General features: G+C 43.4%; 1 protein-coding gene across 1 annotated transcript; it reads left to right on the top strand.

Moving 5' to 3' along the window:
- Positions 1 to 911: 911 nt before the first annotated feature.
- Positions 912 to 19,490, top strand: LOC136707234 (neuroligin-2-like). The gene is made up of 6 exons (XM_066681186.1): positions 912 to 963; positions 6,345 to 6,530; positions 12,343 to 12,608; positions 13,199 to 13,358; positions 13,874 to 14,240; positions 14,972 to 19,490. The coding sequence occupies exons 1-6, from the start codon at positions 912 to 914 to the stop codon at positions 15,801 to 15,803; spliced, it is 1,863 nt and encodes a 620-aa protein (XP_066537283.1). The 3' UTR covers positions 15,804 to 19,490.
- The last annotated feature ends 304 nt before the right edge of the window (positions 19,491 to 19,794 follow it).

Below are 19,794 nucleotides of genomic sequence, written 5' to 3' on the forward strand. Positions count from 1 at the left end.
CACTTTATTCAAATACAGTGTTTATTTTGCGTTACATGAAACACACAAACCACATACACACCTCATCTCATTTTTATGAGAATGCATTCATATAAGCACGCCAGCTCCGCAGCAAGGGTCATTCACACACGCACACTTGAACACACCTCAGGACTGAAGCTAATCAGAATTCAGTAGATTGAGGCATGAAGAAACATCCACTGAGAACACTGAACTTCCAGATTTCACTGAACATCCTTCCATCTCCAGAGAGAGAGAGAGAGGGAAAGCAGCAAAGAGAAGGATTGAAAAGACAGAGAAAAGAGATGCAGGAGATATTTTATTTATAAAGGTAAATTAGAGGAGAGATGGAAGGAGAGAAGGTCATAATGAGAGAAAGGGAGAGATGAAAAGGAAGAAAAATGTCTAAGATCCGTGGCCTTTCCTCATGGAAATGAGGGAGGGGGTTGGGACCTGAACAAGAACAAGTGTCCTGGAGATAGAATCCTACTTAAGTCTGTCCTCGTTTTGTTCGTTATGACCCATATTTCATCGTGTCTCAATTAATAAAGCTTATAAACAGTGTTGACACCGGCTTTAAATGCTTTTATAGTTGCTTTTGAACAGTCCTACCAAGGAGCGATGTCGGAGAGAGAGGTTAGATAGAACAAAAGCCGAAAAGCAAGGGACGATCATGAGTAGAGAGAAAAAAGAAGTGTTAGAGAGAGTGGAGAGAGTATAAATGAGGGATGCAGGGATTGCTTTTGTTTGGTTAGAGCCTTTAAAAGCCTGTGGCTTCAGAGCTTTTGACTAAGAGTCTCATTTAAACATTCCTTGTACTGAATCAGTGAAAGGGCTGAAATGCCAAACCCAGATCATTTACTAGCTTTACACACACACACACAAATATGCATCTCGCCAGAGTAATTGGGATGGCTCCGCCAAGAAGTACTAATGGGGACGATGAAGATGATGATGATTATGGTAAATATAAAATCACACTAATTAGAGCGAGCTCGCCGAGCATCAGGCAGCACTACCGTTTGTACTGTGTTTTGGTTTAGAACACTCTAAATACATTTTCAGAAAGGTTAAAAAGTTCCCCAAGGTTCTCTGACACCATCTGACCATGCGTTACAAACTACACAACCACAAACAGGCTTGAGTTAAGGTGGGTTGCAAGAGGATGCCATTCCCCAGTCAATAACAAGGATAAAAAACATCCTCCTTGTAAAATTAACATGCTTTTGCAGTGCATTCATATTAATGTCACTTAAAGTATGTCGTTTCTGTTCTGAAAAAGAAACACACAGCAGACTGCCCTTTCAGTTCTCCCCTTCATATGGTGAATGTTTGTTCGAGCTCTGCTGAAGGCTCTAGAGGGAAGCTGTAATCCATGTCTAAATGGCAGGTACTGTTGCCAAATTGAGCAGTTTTCCACCAAATTGGGAGGATTTGGATTGGATTTGGTGGGGAAATGGTGCTTTGGTAGATGGTAGATGGTATTTGAATAAGTCTGATGTCTCCAGTGCCAACACACATACATTGTATTCGGTCCTGTTACGATCAGTCCATAGCTCCACCCATCAGATACCTCTGCAAGACAGGGAATACGGATACGGATGTTTTTAAAAACGTATTTCTGGAAGAAGTTGAAATTGTGATGTTCAGTGTTTCATATCAAATTAAACAGTTGTTAAAGCTGTGTATGAGAATAAGGTTTGCTTTTTTTAATTGCTAACAATAGCTTTGTCTTTTATTAACCTCCTGTACAGCATATTTAAATGGAAAAAATGAACATTCCTAATACAGATATGAGCCTGTGCCACAAAGGTAAGTTATAATCAAGAGCCTGCAATGTTGTCATGATCAATTACAACCCCAATTCCAAAGTTGGGACGCTATGTAAAACATAAATAAAAACAGAATACAATGATTTGCACATCCTTTTCATCTTGTATTCAATAGAATACACTACAAAGACAAGATATTTAATATTCAAATGGTTCAACTTATTGTTTTTTTGCAAATATTCACTCATTTTAAATTTGAGGCCTGCAACACAAAGTTGGCCCTTTGGCATGTTTACAACTGTTACATCACCTTTTCCTTTTAGCAACACTCAATAAGCATTTCGGAACTGAGGATATTAATTGTTGAAGCTTTGTAGGAATTCTTTCACATTTTTGCTTGATTTACAACTTGAATTGCTCAATAGTCCGGGGTCTCCGTTGTCGTATTTTGCGCTTCATAATGTGCCACACATTTTCAATGGGAGACAGGTCTAGTACCCGCACACTTTTACTACGAAGCCACGGTGTTGTACCACACGCAGAATGTGGCTGGGCATTGTCTTGCTGAAATAAACAGGACGTCCCTGAAAAAGACGTTGCTTAGATGGCAGCATGTGTTGCTTCAAAACCTCTATGTACTTTTCAGCATTAATGGTGCCTTCACAGATGTGAAAGTTACCTATGCTATGGGCACTAACACACCTTCATACCATCAGAGATGTTGGCTTTTGAACTTTGTGCTGATAACAATCCGGACAGTCCTTTTCCTCTTTGGCCTGGAGGACACGACGTCTCCAAAAACAATGTGAAATGTGGACTCGTCAGACCAGAGAAGCTGGCGGCATTACTGGGTGTTGTTGATATATGGCTTTCACTTTGCATGGTAGAGTTTTAGCTTGCACTTGTAGATGGAGTGACAAACTGTGTTCACTGACAATGGTTTTCTGAAGTGTTCCTAAGCCGGGGCGGTAATATCTATTAATGAATGATGTCGGTTTTTAATGCAGTGCCGCCTGAGTGATGGAAGGTCACGGGCATTCAAGAGATTTCTCCAGATTCTCTGAATCTTTTGAGTCAAGCTTTGATATGGACTGTAGCTGATGAAATCCCTACATTCATTGCAATTGTAAGTTGAGAAACGTTGTTCTTAAACTGTTGGACGACTTGCTCACGCAGTTGTGGGTAGTGAAAGTAGTGAACTTTGCCCCATCCTTGCTTGTGAATGCCTGTGCCCTTCAGGGATGCTCCCTTTATACCCAATAATGACACTCACCTGTTTCCAGTTAAACTGTTCACCTGTGGAATGTTCCAAACAGGGTTTTTTTTTAGCATTCGTCAACTTTCTCAGTCTTTTGTTGCCCCCTTCCCAACATCTTTTGGAACGTGTTGCAGGCCTCAAATTCAAAATGAGTGAATATTTGCAAAACAACAAGGAAGTTTATCTGTTTGAGCCTTAAATATCTTGTCTTTGTAGTGTATTCTATTGAATATAGTTTGAAAAGGATTTGCAAATCATCGTATTCTGTTTTTATTTATGTTTTACACACCGTCCCCCTGGGGTTGTCCATGACCATCAGGAAAAGTTAACTGCTTTAAAAAAAACAACACACACACACTTTTGAGAGGGAGGCACGGTGGTGCAGAAGGTAGTGTCACACAGCTCTAGGGTCCTTGAGGTTGTGGGTTCAAGTGCCGCTCCGGGTGACTGTCTGTGAGGAATTTGGTGTGTTTTCCCCATGTCCACGTGGGTGCTCCAGTTTCCTCCCACGGTCCACACACGGTGTGTGTTAGTGTGTGTCGCCCTGTAAAGGACTGGTGCCCCCTCTGGGGTGTGTTCCTGCCTTGTGCCCAGTGATTCTGGGTATGCTCTGGAGAAACCATTATCCTAAACTATAAGCGGTTACAGACAATGAATGAATGAACACTTTTGAGATTAAGCCCACAGTATCATAACTCACCAGTGTGGATATTCTAAACGTTCAGTCTGCATCCCATTTGCATTTCTAAGTAAAAGAGAAGAATGTTATTTTATTGGAATTAGATGAAAAATTGTAATATATACATTTGTAATTTGGCCAGGTTTGATTTGACAATAAAACAAACACAGACTTGTCCATGCAGAGTGTAAATTAATTAATTGAATTAAAATGCAGCTAAAAACTGAACACGTCCATACCTTTTTACCATATGCTGTCATCCACTGGGGCGGCACGGTGGCGCAGCAGGTAGGTGTCGCAGTCACTCAGCTCCAGGGGCCTGGAGATTGTGGGTTCGATTCCTGCTCTGGGTGACTGTTATGGGGAGGTGTTTGGTGTGTTCTCCCTGTGTCTGCGTGGGTTTCCTCCCACAGTCCAAAATCACGTTGTTAGGTGGATTGGCGACTCAAAAGTGTCCGTAGGTGTGACTGTGTGTGAATGTGTGTGTCTGTGTTGCCCTGTGAAGGACTGGCGCCCCCTCCAGGGTGTATTCCCGCCTTGCGCCCAAATGATTCCAGGTAGGCTCTGGTCCCACCGCGACCCTGAACTGGATAAGGGTTACAGAAAATGAATGAATGAATGAATGTCATCCACTGCTGCTAAACTAGATTATAAAGAAACCGAGCTTGTAATGTAAGTCATTACCATTTCTCATCTGGTTAAGGTGCTACTTTTAATCATTTACTGGAAAAATTACCAGTCACTAGTTCCTTTTAGCTTAGTTAACCAAATTTTAAGGAGTAACTTTCTTGCAACTCTGAAACAGCTCATGCATCTTGCATGGCAAGCTGTGCATATTGTGTAAGGTTTGTGTGTGTGTGTGTGCAGATGGTTAAGCAGTTGCACTCAAAACCAGCTCATGCTGTGACAGCTGCAGAGGCAAGAGACTATACAGTAGATGTGTAATTATAATTGCAGACTTGGCTCGTGTGTGTGTGTGTGTGTGTGTGTGTGTGTGTTCACTGACAGCTCTGTTCTCTTCAGTGTGCATGTTTCAAATGGAGAACTTTGTCTGTGACACCTCACTGTGCAGCAGTGAGTAGTGGGCTGGGAGCAGGCCGGTCCTTCACTGTGCCTCTGTGGTTTTGGGTGTTAAGGGGTATGTGTATAGGGATAACTTTTGAGAGGCAGTTTGTGTATCACTTAAAGCTAAGCCATGTTAGGAAACTCAACTGTGTGTTTCTAGATTCTATGTGTACATAGAACAATATATACATAGTACATATGTACAATCTGTCAGTTCTAATACAAAGTGATCTTACTTGCATTCACTGGCTTATTACTAGATAAAAGTCACATCTGTTTCAGTGGGAGTTAGTGGTCCCAAAAAACGAAAAGTAGGACTTACGCATCGGTTGTTTGAAGCGCTACTTGCCGACGTGAGATTGTAAACAACACATGATTGGTTGACTGATGGAAAGCGACCAACCAGAGAATGCTGCTCTGTATCCCAGTCGTTTGCGCTCAGCTACCCCTCTCCGCTCTTCCATGTCACGCTAACATCAGACAGTCGTAGTTTTTCATCTGCGGTGTTGTGTACGCTATTTGTGAAATTTTCGTTAGGGACCGAATTTATTCAATCCCTACGATGCCACCCGAACGTTCTGCAACTAACCCAGGCAAAGAAGCAGCGCCAACAACTCCCCATAACTATATTACATTATCTTTAATACTCACTACCCGTTGCAATTTGGATAAGGGCCAAATGTTAATTAATTAAATGAGGATTAAAGAATGTGTGCTAACCTGTCCTTTCTCGGGTTTACTGCATGTCTTTTTTACATTCAGTAGATAATTCACACATTTTTGAGAGACTCAGCATCTGTGTGTGTGTGTGTGTGCATATGCGTGTGTGCGCGTGTGTGTTTGTGTATGTATGTGTGAGTGTGCTCTGCAGAGTCAAGCTTTGATCTTGTAGAGTTGCTGGTGTCTTGGAGGCAGATGAAACAGTTTCTTCAGCTCAACTCAAAACACCCACCATATCTCTCTCTCTCCCTCTCTCTCTCTCTCTCGCTCTCCCTCTCTTGTTCTCTCTCTTGCTCGCTCTCTTTCTCTCCCTCTCTTGTTCTCTTTCTCTCTCTCTCGTTCTCCCTCTCTTGTTCTCTCTCTTGCTCGCTCGCTCTCTCTTGCTCTCTCTCTTTCTCTCTCTTGCTCTTCCTCTCTCTCCCTCTTGCTCTCTCCCTCTCTCTCCCTCTTTCTCTTTCTCTCTTGCTCTCTCTCTTTATCTCTCTCTCGCTCTCTCCCTCTCTCTCTATCAATTACACACACACACATGTCCCACATATTTATCATTTTTTTTGGCACACATTGGTTTTGTTCTGTAACTTAATCCCGAATGTAGAAACTGCTAATGTGTCTTATACCTCAGTAAAGTGTGAAGTTGGTTGAGAGAAATGAAGGTGTCGACTGATTCTTTAAATCGTTGAATATGGAGCTGAGGAAACAGATTAAATATCTTTTTTTTCTTTAAAGAAAAAACAGTGCTGTCATTTACTGTTTAGAGTTATATTAGAGTTGGAGTGATTTACTGAACTCTTGCCAAAATAATGACGTTATTTTCATTTCTCTCTCTCTCTCTCTCTCTCTCTCTCTCTAGGTTTTCTTAGTACCGGAGACCAAGCTGCTAAAGGAAACTATGGGCTATTGGATCAGATCCAGGCTTTACGCTGGCTGAATGAGAATATTGGTCATTTTGGTGGGGATCCAGAGCGCATCACGATTTTCGGCTCTGGCGCTGGAGCCACCTGTATCAACTTACTCATTCTGTCTCACCACTCAGAGGGTAAGATCATGGTATCTTCAGGATTACAGTATTCCAGCTTTGCAGGGAACCATGGGTAAAACCAGAAGAGACTCACGTATATATGGCTCTGACTTGCTTCCTGCTCTTTAACCACAGCTTTGTGTTTCACTGTTTAATTGTGTTTAACGGTGTATTGACTTTAACTCTTCAGACTCTGAGGGTCTACAGGTATATAATTCACATGGGTGTGTGCTGGAACAGTTTATAGTGTGTCTAAATATGTCTGCACATGACGTTCAACTATTTAAAATGTAAGTGTTAAATTTAGTCGTTAGGCTCAGTGTCAGTGTGTGTGTGTGTGTGTGTGTGTGTATATAATTTCACCTGCCCTTTCAGACTCACATCATCTATGTGTCACTGCTGTCTCACTCTGTTCTTCTGCATCAAATCCCTCCATCATCGTCCTCACTGTCCTCGTCCTCACTGTCATCCTCAACTAACACCAGTCGTCCGGCCCTGACCTGTCAATCTCCACAGGTAAGCCATGACAACCCATCTCCCTGGAGACAGCAGTTCCATCAGCTCTGCTACATTCTGTGGCCGGAGTCAAATCCGGGCAAAAGACACACAGCTGTACTATGATAAAGAGGAGTGGAGACTAGTGACACACTCCGAAAAAATTCAGAAATCATCTACTGCTCGGTTCATCCTTCTGTAAACATCTAAAATTGTGATTCTTGCTACACTTTATAGTGTATTAGTAAATGTGTAAAAACTGTGATGTTCATTTTTATACATTTGCCTAAAAAAGGTTTTATATTATTGAAAATGTTGATTCCATTCATTTGAACAGTGATTCTACATTTGTGTAATGTAAATAATAACATTAATCTTAAAGGCTAAGCACCACTTAATGGACCTCCATGAAATAAATGGACCTCCATAAAATGAAAATAGCAGCTTAATTTGCTTTAAAACTGACATTTTTATTAAATTGACGGAAAAACCCGAGCTCTCTACGGAAATTCTCGAACGCGACCGTGACGTCACTGGTGGACAACAGCCGAACAACGCCGCGGTAAAACACCGTTATGACAGTATCTAGCTAAATAACTAACATTATTCATGACAATAGCCTAGCAATAAGCTAAACTCAAATGTAGAGGTACCGTTATTCTTGTAAATGTGATCGAAGTCGAACTCGAATTCATCCGACACTATAAACCTCCGTAATGCAGCTACGTAGCCGAGTATAATCTGAGCACCGAGTTTAGCGAGTCAAGCTAACGTTAACTAACACCAACTAAAACAGGCGAAGTGAGTGTCCTTACCCTGTTTACCTCCATGTTACAGAGGCTCTTGAACACCTTTCGTTGGTGTCCTTACGTGCCCATATTGTTGGAAAAGCGCCAGTGAAATGAGCTACAGATAACGGAGTGAGCGGATGGTCCTTTCCAAAGTGCCCGTTTAAAGTGGACAAATTTAGTCCATTTTCTGGATATTTTGGGATCTTTGGGTCATTTGTTCACAGATGTCCCACTGTACATTGAATGATTGCAGCCAAAAACAACACGCCTTTTCCTCATTTTGCATTAAATTAAGTGCAGCTTCTAGAGTTGTTGTCCACCGTCTACGTCACAGGCAAGACGCCTATTAGAGTTTCCCAACACCGTTGGGGGGGGGGACCAACGGTCTTTTAAACCTTATTCCTTCAATTAGTAAGAAATAACATGTTTTCTGACTCTCAATAAACACAAGTTAGGAACTCAAACTCCACTGTGTTTATTTGTTTGACACTTTCATAGAGCTGCTGCTTAGCCTTTAAGCTAAATAATTCTAGCTAGTGCTTTAATAAATAAAAATACTGTTATATAACATTAGCTATCCTGTTGTAATCTAATTAAACCCATTTTTTTAATCAAACATCCCGGTGAGTAATGCCATCAGTGTTTGCATTATAGCTTCACTTTATTCCAGTCTCTCTCTAGTATCTCAATATCACATAAACTAATTTATTTAATGTTAGCCGTATTGGACTGTTGTGGAATTCATAACCTCATGTGAAAATGTTGAAATACGCGTGGAATTCTTGTCGTTTGGCCTTGATTATTCCTTACACTGAAGTATCTCCACAAACTGTCCCAACATTCCTCAACAAACTCTCACGCTGGGGTGTTGTGTTGTACATTTCCTGCCTGTTGACAGCATAAAAATAGAAGTAATTCTTTTGCATGATCCCCTCTGTTCATGCTGGTTTATTTGGCTTGGAAGTTATTTTTCTATTCCCTGTAGTCGGAATAAAACATTAGAATTTTGTAGTTGGAAAATATTGAATTGGCGCATCCAGCACTGCAAATGAATATGACTCAAACACAGAGCCAAGCAGCGGTGGATGAAATTTATGGTAAAATATGGATTAAGAAGAGCAAAAATACATTTAAATGAGATCAACATATTGATTAATGAAAGTGCTCATGCTGTTTATTCTCTAAACATAGCTGGATTGGCGGGGGGAAAAAACAGGAAGATGTCTGTCACTTTGGGAATATTTTGCAGATCCTGGGATATTATCCACAATCTAGAATTCACACAACACATTACACCAAGCCAAAGACTTTTTAGTAACTGAAGTCAAAGTTAGGGTTGGTTAGACGCACATGTATTTAACTCGAGTAATTTGGACTTTTAAAACCCTCCCTGTGCTGTTCACAACCCACCATTTGCATTAAACATTCATTCATTCATTTAATATCTGTAACCCTTATCCAGTTCAGGGTCGCGGTGGGTCCAGAGCCTACCTGGAATCATTGGGCACAAGGTGGGAATACACCCTGGAGGGGGCGCCAGTCCTTCACAGGGCAACACACACACACACACTGTGGGAGGAAACCGGAGCACCCGGAGGAAACCCACGCGGACACAGGGAGAACACACCACACTCCTCACAGACAGTCACCCGGAGGAAACCCACGCGGACACAGGGAGAACACACCACACTCCTCACAGACAGTCACCCGGAGGAAACCCACGCGAACACAGGGAGAACACACCACACTCCTCACAGACAGTCACCCGGAGGAAACCCACGCAGACACAGGGAGAACACACCACACTCCTCACAGACAGTCACCCGGAGGAAACTCACGCAGACACAGGGAGAACACACCACACTCCTCATAGACAGTCACCCTGAGGAAACCCACGCAGACACAGAGAGAACACAACACACTCCTCACAGACAGTCACCCGGAGGAAACCCACACAGACACAGGGAGAACACACCACACTCCTCATAGACAGTCACCCGGAGGAAACCCACGCAGACACAGAGAGAACACACCACACTCCTCACAGACAGTCACCCGGAGGAAACCCACGCGAACACAGGGAGAACACACCACACTCCTCATAGACAGTCACCCGGAGGAAACCCACGCAGACACAGAGAGAACACACCACACTCCTCACAGACAGTCACCCGGAGGAAACCCACACAGACACAGGGAGAACACACCACACTCCTCATAGACAGTCACCCTGAGGAAACCCACGCAGACACAGAGAGAACACACCACACTCCTCACAGACAGTCACCCGGAGGAAACCCACACAGACACAGGGAGAACACACCACACTCCTCATAGACAGTCACCCTGAGGAAACCCACGCAGACACAGAGAGAACACAACACACTCCTCACAGACAGTCACCCAGAGGAAACCCACGCAGACACAGAGAGAACACACCACACTCCTCACAGACAGTCACCCAGAGGAAACCCACGCAGACACAGAGAGAACACACCACACTCCTCACAGACAGTCACCCGGAGCGGGAATTGAACCCACAACCTCCAGGTCCCTGGAGCTGTGTGACTGCGACACCTACCTGCTGCGCTACCATGCCACACTTTGCATTAAACAGTCGTTCTCTAATGTTTTTCAGCTGGAACTACATGTGATATTCTACCAGTTTCTTTAATAGAGTCATTCCTAAGCTGTGATTTAGCGTCAGTAAATTTCACTCGGATGTGGACGTGAACAACACATGTACTGTACGTAAGAAACACTTGTAAATGAGATATTGTGTCACCTACAGCCTTAGTCTAATACATGTAAATAATAATAAAAAAAACTTTTAATTCACACACTATAAGATAATGATATTTTTAGGGGATATAGCGGCCATAAGCCCCCTTAAAAAAACCTGTCAATTAGCGAATCCGCAAAAGATGAAAATACGTTTATACGTAAACAAATGTTGAAGGTTAAGAGCACTCCATTGGTCTCTCCTTAATTATAGTGTCTCTGGTTTACTGCACACAACACTGTCGGCCCAAAAGAGCTTTTAGTTCATCTCATGGGCTATTTTTATTAGCCCCAGGTCAGCGTACTCCGGAGTCCAGCCCTGTGTGTGTCATTCAGGCTGTGTTTGATGCCCATAAACGTTAGGAAAATTGGAGAAGGTGGGAGTAAAGGAACAGTGCCACACAGCCACAGTCCAGTCACGGCAAAGGATTGGTTAAATGTGGAAGCCATGTTGCTTTGTATGTTGTACAATGACAAATATTTGCACATTATAACATTATTATTATAATCTTAATGCACAGATGTGATATGCTGAGTAGCTTCACGTGTCAGATGTACAACACGTGATTGGTCTGAAAGTTTCCTGGACCACTAAATCTTTACATTAATGGGAGGAAAGCTTACAGCAGTTAAAATAAACAGTGAAAAATGAAGTAGTTTTCAATAGTCTGTCACTTGTAGGTCCAGATAAGACCGTGTCTGCGTCTGGTCCCGGACTGCAGTCCGCCGATTAGTGGCCCCTGGTATAGATTTTTTTTACTTCCTGCATTTGGCACTATGGCAATAAAACACTGTTGATTATTTGTTTCGCTGTGTGATAAATGGGGATTTGTTGGTCATAACTTAATATGGCTGTATCCTTTCCAGTCTTTGGAACTGTCCACACCCATTCACACATTCATCAAGACCCAGGACATTATTCACAGTGAAAGGGGTCCCTGTGAATTCAGACGTGTTTTATCGATGCATCTTTTAAACTCCTCTCAAACTGAACAAAATAAGGGAAATATTGAATACTAAATTATTTAGATTGGTCAAATACAGTGAAATAGGGCGGCATGGTGGCGCAGCAGGTAGGTGTCGCAGTCACACAGCTCCAGGGGCTTCATTGTGGGTTTGATTCCTGCTCCGGGTGACTGTCTGTGAGGAGTGTGGTGTGTTCTCCCTGTGTCTGTGTGGGTTTCCTCCGGGTGACTGTCTGTGAGGAGTGTGGTGTGTTCTCTCTGTGTCTGCGTGGGTTTCCTCCGGGTGACTGTCTGTGAGGAGTGTGGTGTGTTCTGTCTGTGTCTGCGTGGGTTTCCTCCGAGTGACTGTCTGTGAGGAGTGTGGTGTGTTTTCCCTGTGTCTGTGTGGGTTTCCTCCGGGTGCTCCGGTTTCCTCCCACAGTCCAAACACACACGCTGATAGGTGGATTGGCGACTCAAAAGTGTCCGTAGGTGTGAGTGGGTGAATGAACGTGTGTGTTGCCCTGTGAAGGACTGGCGCCCCCTTTAGGGTGTGTTCCCGTCTTGCGCCCAATGATTGCAGGTAGGCTCTGGACCCACCGCGACCCTGAACTGGATAAGGGCTACAGATAATGAATGAAATATCATTAACAATACAAACTTGGTTAAACAAAAAGATATACTATTAAACTTGAGGTAAAAACATTGGTTTTAACTTATTATCAAGAGCAGTCTACAGTGGAGTGCACATCGTACACACAATTATAAAACTGCAGAAGCATATCATGTTTGATGTATTCTGTGTGTTGTCCCCTGCAGGTCTCTTTCAGAGAGCCATTGCTCAGAGCGGCTCTGCCATCTCCAGCTGGTCCATCAACTACCAGCCGCTGAAATACACCAAGATTCTGGCGAGCAAGGTGGGCTGCACTTACGGCGAGTCGGCCGACCTGGTGGACTGCCTGAGGAAGAAGAACGTCAGGGAGCTGGTGGACCAGGACATCCAGCCCGCACGCTACCACATCGCCTTTGGGCCTGTGGTGGACGGAGACGTGGTGCCGGATGACCCTGAGATCCTCATGCAGCAGGTCTAAATGGCTTTAGAATTCCTTCCAACTGAAAGTACCCTTCTCCACATTTGGACAAAGTGTACTTTCAGAGCGAGCATGCTGCATGCTTGGAGGGCCCCAGAACTACATAGTTTAGCGTTTTCCCAGTTGTGCTGAATGTGTTAAAAAGCAGGGAAAGCACTAAACTGAGCAGGCTTGTGGTCCTCCAGGACTGGAGGCTTAGAGTCTTTTAACAGAGAATTCTCATTAGTGGCGTAATAACATCCAAGACTGGGCATAATCAGTGACCAAACTTCATATAGACAGATGTAAGAACTACACACGGCTTGGATGTAGTTCAAAGCCCGACTTGAAAAAGACGATGAATAAAAACGCGTCACTGAAGCTCCATGTTTTTACAAAGCATAATGCAAAAGGGGCACTTCCTCCTCCCAAGAGATATCTCTCTTAGCTCTAGTATGACACTTCACAGACAGAGTTGTGAAAATAAAGTTTCATTTTCTAAGTAAGCGGGAGTTTGTCACTTTCAGGAAGATTAGCAGTGATTTATAAGAGTTTATCTTTTATTTTAAGATCTAGTACTGTAACTTACACAATGTGTCCACTAGGGGGAGTTCCTGAATTATGACCTATTGATTGGAGTAAACCAGGGTGAAGGCCTGAAGTTTGTGGAGGATGGTGGCTCAGAGAGTGAGGAGGGAATTTCTGCAGCTGCCTTTGATTATACTATTTCCAACTTTGTGGACAACCTCTATGGATACCCTGAAGGTGAGTGTTAACAGGTCTTATGGGATATTTTAAATAGCTGTTCATTTTTATGCTGTTCTTCAAACTGGGTACTATTAAAAACTCAGCCCTATCTGACTGCCCATCTGTGGAAGATGGACAAGTAACTACTGTCACATGAGGTTTATTGCATTGTAGAGCAGCTGCAACTGCAGGGGTCTGCCACCAGAGGGCAGACCTGGGTTTGACGTTTTTATCTCTTTCCAAACACAAGGTATTAAGGTTAATTAATGAGGTGGCAAATTTTTAAATTGATCATCTCAGCGGTTTGGAACTTATACAACTGTAATATGACCTGCTGGATGGAACAATATTAGGGGCTTTGAAGTATGATGCTCCCAGAGCATACAACCAGGCGTTGTCCATAGCTATTAGTGTTTTACACACTCCTAGGTATGGGCACAACAATGTAATTCCTTTGAGTCCTTATCCTTGTCATGTATTCTCTTCTCTCCTTTTTTCTCATGATCTCTGTTATTCCTCTCATCCTCTTCTAGGGAAAGACATTCTGAGGGAGACCATTAAGTTTATGTACACAGACTGGGCAGATCGTGATAATGGTGAAATGCGTCGTAAGACTCTGCTAGCGTTGTTCACGGACCATCAGTGGGTGGCACCCGCAGTGGCTACTGCCAAGCTGCATGCAGATTACCAGTCTCCTGTCTACTTCTACACCTTCTACCACCACTGCCAAACGGAGACGCGGCCAGAGTGGGCAGATGCTGCACATGGGGATGAGATCCCTTACGTCTTTGGTGTGCCTATGATTGGAGCAACCGACCTGTTCCCCTGCAACTTCTCCAAAAACGATGTCATGCTCAGTGCGGTGGTCATGACCTACTGGACCAATTTTGCCAAAACGGGGTATGTTTCTGAGCTGCGTAGTGTACTGTGGACTCACATATGACCACATTATTTACACTAATCATTGAAACATTAGACCCTTTCCCACAGTTGGAACAGAATATCTCTGTCAGTCACTGTCCGTATAAACAATAGCCATATAATTTATAGCTCAAATCTGTCTCTATACATTTGAAATATATATAGCGTATTTAATCATAGGGGTGGCACGGTCACACAGCTCCAGGGTCCTGGAGGTTGTGGGTTCAAGTCCTGCTCCGGGTGACTGTCTGTGAGGAGTGTGGTGTGTTCTCTCTGTGTCTGCGTGGGTTTCCTCCGGGTGACTGTCTGTGAGGAGTGTGGTGTGTTCTCTCTGTGTCTGCGTGGGTTTCCTCCGGGTGACTGTCTGTGAGGAGTGTGGTGTGTTCTCCCTGTGTCTGCGTGGGATTCCTCCGGGTGACTGTCTGTGAGGAGTGTGGTGTGTTCTCCCTGTGTCTGCGTGGGATTCCTCCGGGTGACTGTCTGTGAGGAGTGTGGTGTGTTCTCCTTGTGTCCGTGTGGGGTGCCTTCCATGCTCCAAAAACACATGTTGGAAGGTGGATTGGCAATTCAGAAGTGTCCGTAGGTGTGAGTGAATGTGTGAGTGTGTGTTGCCTTGTGCCCCCTCCAGACCTACCGTAACCCAGAACTTGGATGAATGAATAAATGTTTAATAATACCTTGCTAAAACCCTTCTGTGCTTTTTTTTTTAGAGACCCTAACTTGCCGGTTCCCCAAGACACCAAGTTCATTCACACAAAGCCAAACCGCTTTGAGGAGGTAATCTGGGCAAAGTTCAACTCCAAGGACAAGGAGTACCTGCACATTGGCCTGAAGCCCCGCATTCGTGACAACTACCGGGCCAACAAGGTGGCCTTCTGGCTTGAGCTGGTCCCCCACCTCCACAACCTGCACGAGATCCTGAGCTCCACAACCCCTCGACCAATAGGGACTACCCGGCCTCCAACATGGAAAGGTTCTGGTCCCCGCACCACCCGCCTTCCATACCCCACCTTCCCTCCGGACTCAGATCCGGAAGGCTCTGAACGGCCTCGCTTCCCACCTTTTCCCAGCGACACACGAGACTATTCCACAGAGCTGAGTGTGACGGTTGCTGTGGGTGCCTCGCTCCTGTTCCTCAATATCCTGGCCTTCGCAGCACTCTACTACAAGCGAGACAAGAGGCATGAGATGCGGCGGCATCGCCTGTCCCCCCAGCGCGGTGTCCCTGCTAACGACTTAGCACACAGCCAGGAAGAAGAGATCATGTCCTTACAGATGAAACACTCCGAACATGACGCTCATCACGACATGGAGCCGCTGCGACCACACGATATACTGCGGCCGGCCTGCCCCCCTGACTACACACTAGCCCTGCGCCGGGCCCCTGACGACGTGCCACTCATGACGCCCAACACCATCACCATGATACCCAGCACCATAACGGGAATGCAGCCCCTTCACGCCTTCAACACCTTCCCTACCGCCACCACCACTGGCCACAACAACACACTGCCCCACCAGCACTCAACCACTCGTGTATAGTTACTGCCCTCTAGCGGAGAGAGGGAGGACAACATGCCCTTTTACATGACCCCTTTTACTCTCTCTCTCTATCTCTCTCTCTCTGTTCCCCCTTTAACAAAGACCTTCTCTGTTACAGTCCAACAATTCTCTCAGTTGAAGAAGCTCTCAAAATAGAGCTAGACAGCACTGATTAGCTGTAAACGCTGAAGCTTCTTTTCAGACTCCACTGTGAGACAAAGCAAAGGTTGGCACTGATGCATTGTCCATTATTAATGGTCACTTTAGAATTCTTTTCCACATTGCTGTAAGTGGGATCAAACGGTCAGTGGGCAAGCAAGTGTCATGGTCATTGCAGATCTGATGCAGAGAGGAGAGGGAGAGAGAGAACAATAGAGGGATTTTTTTCTTCCCTATCAGCCCTTCATCTCGTCCCTCATCAGATCCCTCTGATGTCTTATTCTCTTCTTTGCTCTCTCCATTGCTCCATTACATCGCACCCATTCACCTCTCTTCTGAGCACTGTCTGAAACTGCTCTGTAACCTTGTGTAACACACAGTGGAATCGTTTTTTTTACACAAATCAAAATGCGCAGTAAGCAACATACATATGACAACACGTGGATATGTTCTTTCTACCAGCAATCTTGGTGCCAAGTACTGTAGTACGCCCCTGCAGTGAGGACAGATAGACCAAGGCGTCCTAAAACTGAAGAGAATGTTAAAGTGCCAACCTGGTCGCTCTCTAGCTTTTCTTTCATTTCTCACTTGTTTCATTTCTGTGTTTAGACGGTGGCTGTGACTTTTATTCTTAGAAAGATTTGTACATGTATAGATACAGATATATATAAATATATATATATACAGAGAATGATATATATTTAAAGGATTTGCTCAGTGGGAACTATGCATGAAATTATGAAGTATTTTTTAAAATGACAAGGAGGAAGAAGGCAAACTCACAGCACACTTCTAAGGTAATTGAGGCATAAACGTTCATAGATTTTTCATTTTCTCATTTATAATTTAGATCCGTGGAACTGGCCGACAGCGTGTATTTGCAAGAGCAACCCATCCTCAGTAGCACTGTCTAAAGAAAGGAGTTTTAGAAAAGATTCAGCTCCGTTCCTGCCTTGCTCTTGCATTTAACACCCCATGCTTTTTCAGCCACAGCCATTTGAGAGTCATTTTATCAGTTCATATCAGTATATAATTATTGGTGCTATTGTTTCACGGTGGACCACTGACGACGCTGGTTCTGTATCTTCGAGTATACTAGTGAACTACCAGGTAAACGTGTCCTTGGTCACCTGGACTGGCTGGTTGCCGTTGCGTGTGTAACAAACATATGTAGCTCTACCTAAGCTTGTGAAACAGGGCTTGGCAAAACTAGTTTACAGTATTCATTCACGCTGTCTGCCATTTCTTCATTTTCTCACTCTCCTGCTGGTTGCACCTTTATTTCAACAGCATGCTAATTCTGGGGGCTGCTAGTCATGTTTCTGCGTCAGAATGCTAGCGCGTGTGTGTGTATGAGCTGTGAGCTGTCAGCAGTGCCTCACCAGAATACTGCTAATTGGAGAGAAATTGGAGTGAAAGAGTAAGAGACTGAAATCAGATTAAGTGTCACAACGATGGCGAGATAAACGTGTTGCTTTTCAAAAGATGTCCCTCATTAACTTCTTTCCTTCCTTTTCTCTCCTCTCTCAGCGTTAAACCCTTAGACTGAACAGCGCGGCTGGGAGCAGAGCGCTGGCGTAGAGAACACAGTAAGCCTTTTAACTTCTGAGAGTGATTTTTAGTGATGCAGCTCCTCAAACATCAAGTCCATGTGTGGCGTATCCCCACACTCTCCGTCAATGTGGTTACAACAAGCACAGAGTACAGACAGAGCCCAGTGAGCTAGGCTTAGAATACTTAATGAGATTTAAAGCATTCTGGATCTAGGAGTGCTGTTTGGTAGCTAACCCATGTTGTGCCTCAATGGATAGGCCTCAAGGACTCTCTGAATTGTCTGTGCAATCAAGGTAGACATAAAAGGCCTATAAGTCTTACATTAAACCGATCATGACGAAGGAAAAACTATTTTAGGATCCTGTTGTTTAGATGCTTGCTGATTTTTTTTTTTTTATTATTATTATTTCCTCAACAATACGTACAGCCTGTTTGGCTAATGTAGCTCCAATAAAATTGACCTGAGGTATAGGACATGGTCTTTTCATCAGAAAAGGCTGGTACCACACTTTCACACCATCATGAAGAAGACAGCGCAGTAGAAACATCCACCATTCCGTCTCATTGCCTTGTTACATTCGTTTCTGTTAGCACTGGTCCTGAGTTATGTGAGAGTGACAGGCTGGAGTCTTTTTCTACAGGAACGTTTGTGGGAAATCTGCTGGACTAGCGTAGCTTCCGAGACTGAAAGGTCTCAGAGCAGGGGGCTAATGTGTGTTGCTGCACAGTGCACTGTAACATATGAAAATATTAGCATTGCTAAACTAGCATACTGGAGACTGTGTGCTGAGCAACGAAAAAAACAAACATCTTTGGTACCGGATTAGAACTCTGAGGCACAAAAACCATCAGGACAAATAAAGAGGGGACTTTTGTAGCGTGAAAGCTACTGAGAATACGATTTGAAGCATAACTGGTTGGACCAGTGTGCACCATTGATGAAGCTCTCCGCTTAGGATAGCATCTAAGCATACCAGGAGTGGACACGAGTGCATACAAAAACAACATGGACTTTGAGATTTTTCCTTTATTTTATTTTGATGTTTTTGTATGCTGAACCACTAGAGGGCAACATTGTGATAAAACTACACTCGAGACTTTTTCCTCTTGATGAAGGCATCTGGTCTTGGTCTTGTTTGCAATGGTCTTGTTATGGAAAAGAGGACTTTACTGTACATTTTTAAGTGTAAGATCAAACCAACAAAAATATTTGTAAATATTCAGTTTCTCGTTTGTTTGTTTGTTTGTTTGTTTTCTGAGTGAATGAAATACTTACTTTGTGAGCAGGGCAACAGGTGCAAGATTGAGTTTGGCCACCAGCAAGCTTCTGCATTAAAGCCTCATTTTCTGAAGTTTCATTCAGTTCTGGGCACAGGGGAGTAATGTAATGATGCATTGATTTTATAGTGCAGTTGGATGCTCTTACACATCAGCCAAATGTCTACTTTTGTTAATTACCATTTTGATCAAACGTTAGACGCTCACTGAGAATTTAAATATTCCGTTGCTGGCTAATGGCAGCTAGCATAAAGCTGCGCCATAATCATACAGAATTTAACCCAATGTGAAGAACAACACGGAGACCGCAGGATTACCTCTCACTTCAGAAAACTCGTTTGATTCTAGTTTTGGATTAGTTTACTTTTAGACAGGCAGTGCAACGTTTTTACATTCATCGTCACCCACTGAATGTTCACAATATTTCAAATGATCCGAATAATGTAGAATAAAAAAAAAAGCACATGATTAAACTGATGAGCTTTTGCTGGGTGGCTAACCTGTGCCTGTTGTCTTGTTTTTACTTTCTTTGTTGAAAATCAGAAACCCAAGATTGAGATGAAGAAAACATGTTAATAATGGATTTAAAAATAGATGATTATTAAAAAAACAAGAAAAGTAAAAAATATATAAATAAGGAGATGATATTTCTGTTTAATTTAGAAATTATTACACACTGTATGCTGTGACTCTGATCTGAGGAACATTAAATACATTCATAGCCGACTCCTTTCACTGTTTCTGTGCTAAATAATCATGAGTAGTGCAAATGTAGCCTTTTTTGTACGACCACAGTTTGTGGATTTTGTACAACACACGGAATGTTGCAGGACGAAGCTTGCGTTATCAATAACACTCAATTAATGCAGATTAAAACATGAAATATTTCTATAGACAACCCACTTGCGCAAAGGGGTCAACACATCACTATTATTTATTACATGCAATTTACAAATTTAATCTATATATTAGGGCTTTTGTCTAATAGTCAAATGTCATT

This window comes from Hoplias malabaricus, chromosome 9 (genome assembly GCF_029633855.1).
Source record: "Hoplias malabaricus isolate fHopMal1 chromosome 9, fHopMal1.hap1, whole genome shotgun sequence".
NCBI classification, from domain to species: domain Eukaryota; kingdom Metazoa; phylum Chordata; class Actinopteri; order Characiformes; family Erythrinidae; genus Hoplias; species Hoplias malabaricus.

Excerpts from the sequence above, each read along its gene's own strand:
- LOC136707234 (XM_066681186.1), top strand. The coding sequence starts at position 912 with ATGGCTCCGCCAAGAAGTACTAATGGGGACGATGAAGATGATGATGAT. Across the intron at positions 6,531-12,342 it reads TCTGTCTCACCACTCAGAGG|GTCTCTTTCAGAGAGCCATT; the intron begins GTAAGATCATGG and ends TGTCCCCTGCAG. Across the intron at positions 13,359-13,873 it reads CCTCTATGGATACCCTGAAG|GGAAAGACATTCTGAGGGAG; the intron begins GTGAGTGTTAAC and ends ATCCTCTTCTAG.